Source organism: Oncorhynchus kisutch, linkage group LG13, assembly GCF_002021735.2.
Source record: "Oncorhynchus kisutch isolate 150728-3 linkage group LG13, Okis_V2, whole genome shotgun sequence".
Taxonomy (NCBI): Eukaryota; Metazoa; Chordata; class Actinopteri; order Salmoniformes; family Salmonidae; genus Oncorhynchus; species Oncorhynchus kisutch.
Genome location: NC_034186.2, coordinates 12416225 through 12420298, shown reverse-complemented (window position 1 = coordinate 12420298; position 4074 = coordinate 12416225). Strand labels below are relative to the sequence as shown.

The window sequence follows — 4074 nt, the reverse complement described above, 5'->3', positions numbered from 1 at the left end:
ACACACACACACACACACAAACAAATGCATCGGCGGACAGGCAGGCACTCATGTGCTCAAATGCATGCACACACACCCTGTCTCAGGCTTCTTGACGCCTCGCTGCACCCAGCAGCCACAGTGACTATGTCGACACAGTATCCAGTCTTTTCCCCTGTGGGTCCACTCACTCTGCAACCACCAAGATGTCTGTTTGTTTCTGCATCTGTCTGTCCATGTGCTCTACCTTCCATCCATCTTTGAGAACAGCGAGAGTATTTGAACACAATAAAACGTTAGCACCACTGCCAAGTTGGATCTCCTCCAAAAAACTGGTATGAAACTGATTTGATCTATTTCCTTCTGAGAAAAAGTTGTGCAATTATTTGTAATTCATTCTGGGAAGAAATTGTATTAACTCAGCACTGATGCAAACAAAAAAAGTGTGGAATTCTTGTGTCCCTGACAGAAAGTGTAGTCAGTGTGACTGATAAGATGAGTCTCTGTCCTCATTGTCATGTGTGATGAGTCAGTCGTGTGAGTGTAGTGTTTGTGACCCTGTGTAGAGGAAATAGGAAGGCCCTCTCAAGGTGATGGTCTATTTACAGTATCAGGGACAGGGAGGTCACCGTCATAGAACCACAGACTAAAACAAACCTGAGCCAACACTGGGAAGTGCCCTCCGTTCGGCCTGTATCAAAATGGAAACATTCTGACCTGGAGACATAACAATAGTCTCCTGCTCTGGACACCTCATCAAAGTATTTTTGTAATTTTTGTATTATGATTATGCTATTCAATGGTACAGTGAAATATTGTGTCCTCACCTATTTTGAGCAGTTTCATGCAATCACATAAGACAAATGTAACAAATGAGTTGTAGATTAAATCAGAATTGTATTTATCTGAACCAAGCCCTGAAATCCCTCAGAAATACACTCCATTTTAAGCTAATCTTGAACTCTCTTATCGAAAACAGGAAGTTTCGAACAATAAGACGTTGAGTCAACTTCAGTTATCTGAGGGCATCAGGAAACGTAAAGACAACCATTTCAAAGGCCGCCCGTCCAGAAATAAGAGAAGTGAGTGATATTTAAACTTCTCTAAATGAGTATTAAAAAGTGAAACACGGGACATGATCCATCTGATTACAGCTGTAATGATAGAATAGCAGAGACTCAACAAGCAGACTGTTCATAATCATTTCCTCAGGCTGGTTGGAACAGTGAAGGAGAGGCCAAATGACCACCAGCTGCAGGGATCACAACCAACTTACTGGGGGGAAAGAACACAGCTATTACATTACCCATCTAGTATTATTACACAGATCTGACTGTGGCCTTTCAGAACAGATCTGCAGCTAGAGAAAACTCAGTGTGCATAGGCCTACTATTACTACCATGCAAAAGGCAGTGTCAGCATTTAGGGAAAGATACAATTCTGAAGTTTTCTGTGTTGCGATTCAAACACACATCCTTTGAGTCGCTAGAGGTTTGCGTTATACATCCACCCTGACCAACCACCTTACTTTCGTTTTTTGCGTTAAGAAACCTTTTGTCTTATGTAACCATACCAAACGTATACATATACTAATTTCACTGTCCCTGACTTACATTTACTATGTTACGTCTAGTCTATGAGACCAGGCTGGATTCAAACAGGCAACATTTTAGTTATATGCCCAACCATCCACCCCAACCAACAAGCCTACTATTGTTTTTCCCTTAAGTAACCTTATGTCTTATGTAACCATACCAAACCTAACATATTCTAATTTGAGTGTCCCGGATTTTCGTTTACTATGTTATGTCTAGTCTATGAGACCAGCCTGGAGCAGAGAGATGTAGATATGTCTGAAGGGAAATAAAAAACACATGCACATCTAAATGCATTAAAACCAACCATTCTTGGGCATCGTCAAAACTGTGCAAATACATAAAACAATGATGACATTTGTTGCAGGACCATTTTTCAAAATGCAATTTTTTAGGCCTAGGTGAATTATTGACTTGGCTAACAACACATTTGGTGGAAATATAGAAATAGATTGGAAAACGAATTTACATTCTATGACAAGTAGAAAGTAGGCTAATCCACAAACTAATGCAAAACTCTGCAACTCCTGAAATCAGAACCAAGGCTTTTGGAGAGTAACGACCTCTTTCCCCTCGTGACGCTCTTCCTTCCTCTCCTCTCCCACCCAGAGTCAGAACGCTCAGATTGGATCTGGAGAATGTGACATGATCTGGAACACTCATAGGGAAAGAGATATCACTGCGAGGATTACTTTACTGTTAAAAACAGTTATCGGAATTGATGGAAATGCGCAAAGACACGCGCGGTTCTTTGGCACGCTGGGGACCGCCGCTAGGAATGTAGAAGTGTCCGCTTTTAACCGAAGAATTGGATTGGAGAAGCCACTGCTCATTTGTGATTTGCGGTTTTGAGGATTACAATTATGATTGATATCTTGTACTTGTTGTGCCTCATACCTGTGTCAGGTAAGTGGAGGGGACAAGCTTATTCCGATCCATTCAATTTTGAACCCTAAATAAATTGTATCCTAAAAACACAGTAATACCCCGTTCACACACAGTCAAAGATCACACAAATGTACAATGCCTGCTTGTTTTTTGACCAAGGTAAAATTGGTTTTATACGGGATATTCAGTGGATATTCTCTTATCAATAGCTATTGAACCAAGCATGCCATGACTATGAAGATGGTATATTCTGAAACAGGGGTGGATGAATAATCCATAACAAATATATATACAGGTGTCGGAAGTTTTCATACACCTTAGCCAAATACATTTAAACTCAGTTTTTCACAATTCCTGACATTTAATCCTAGTAAATATTCCCTGTTTTAGGTCAGTCAGGATCACCACTTTATTTTAAGAATGTGAAATGTTGGAATAATAGTAGAGAGAATTATTTATTTCAGCTTTTATTTCTTTGATTTCTTTCATCACATTCCCAGTGGGTCAGAAGTTTACATACACTCAATTAGAATTTGGTAGCATTGCTTTTAAATGGTTTAACTTGGGTCAAACGTTTCAGGTAGCCTTCCATAAGCTTCCCACAATAAATTGGGTGAATTTTGGCCCATTCCTCCTGACAGAGCTGGCGTGACTGAGTCAGGTTTGTAGGCCTCCTTGCTTTTACATGCTTTTTCAGTGCTGCCCACAAATGTTCTATAGGATGAGGTCAGGGCTTTGTGATGGCCACTCCAATACCTTGACTTTGTTGGAAGTATGCTTGGGGTCATTGTCCATTTGGAAAACCCATTTGGACCAAGCTTTAACTTCCTGACTGATGTCTTGAGATGTTGCTTCACAATATCCATGTAATTTTTCTTCCTCATGAAGCCATCTATTTTGTGAAGTGCACCAGTCCCTCCTGCAGCAAAGCACCCCCACAACATGATGCTGCCACCCCTGTGCTTCACGGTTGGGATGGTGTTCTTCGGCTTGCAAGCCTCCCCTTTTTTACTCCAAACGTAATGATGGTCATTATGGCCAAACAGTTATATTTTTGTTTCATCAGACCAGAGGACATTTCTCCAAAAAGTACGATCTTTGTCCCCATGTGCAGTTGCAAACCGTAGTCTGTCTTTTATATGGTAGCTTTGGAGCAGTGGCTTCTTCCTTGCTGAGTGGCCTTTCAGATTATGTCGATATAGGACTTGTTAAACTGTGGATAAAGATGCTTTTGTACCTGTTTCCTCCAGCGTCTTCACAGGGGTCCCTTCAAAGGGTCCCTGGGATTGATTTGCACTTTTCGCACCAAAGTGCGTTAATCTCTAGGAGACAGAATGCGACTCCTTCCTGAGGGGTATGACGGCTGTGTGGCCCCATGGTGTTTATACTTGCCTACTATTGTTTGTACAAATGAACGTGGTACCTTCAGGAATTTGGAAATTGCTCCCAAGGATGAAACAGACTTGTAGAGGTCTGCACTTTTTTTTCTGAGGTCTTGGCTGATTCCTTTAGATTTTCCCATGATGTCAAACTGAGTTTGAAGGTTGGCCTTGAAATACATCCACAGGTACACCTCCAATTGCTCAAATGATGTCAATTAGCCTATCAGAAG

The 4074-nt window shown here is 41.2% G+C and overlaps 1 protein-coding gene across 2 annotated transcripts in view; it reads left to right on the top strand.

Moving 5' to 3' along the window:
• The first annotated feature begins 2192 nt into the window (after positions 1-2192).
• Positions 2193-4074, top strand: part of LOC109902868 (tyrosine-protein kinase receptor Tie-1) — a 22716-nt gene continuing 20834 nt past the window's right edge. For both annotated transcript variants that reach the window (XM_031785600.1, XM_031785599.1), the window contains exon 1: positions 2193-2480. In XM_031785600.1, the coding sequence (XP_031641460.1) occupies positions 2438-2480 (43 nt within the window). In that variant the 5' untranslated portion in view covers positions 2193-2437. The remainder of the gene's footprint in view (positions 2481-4074) is intronic.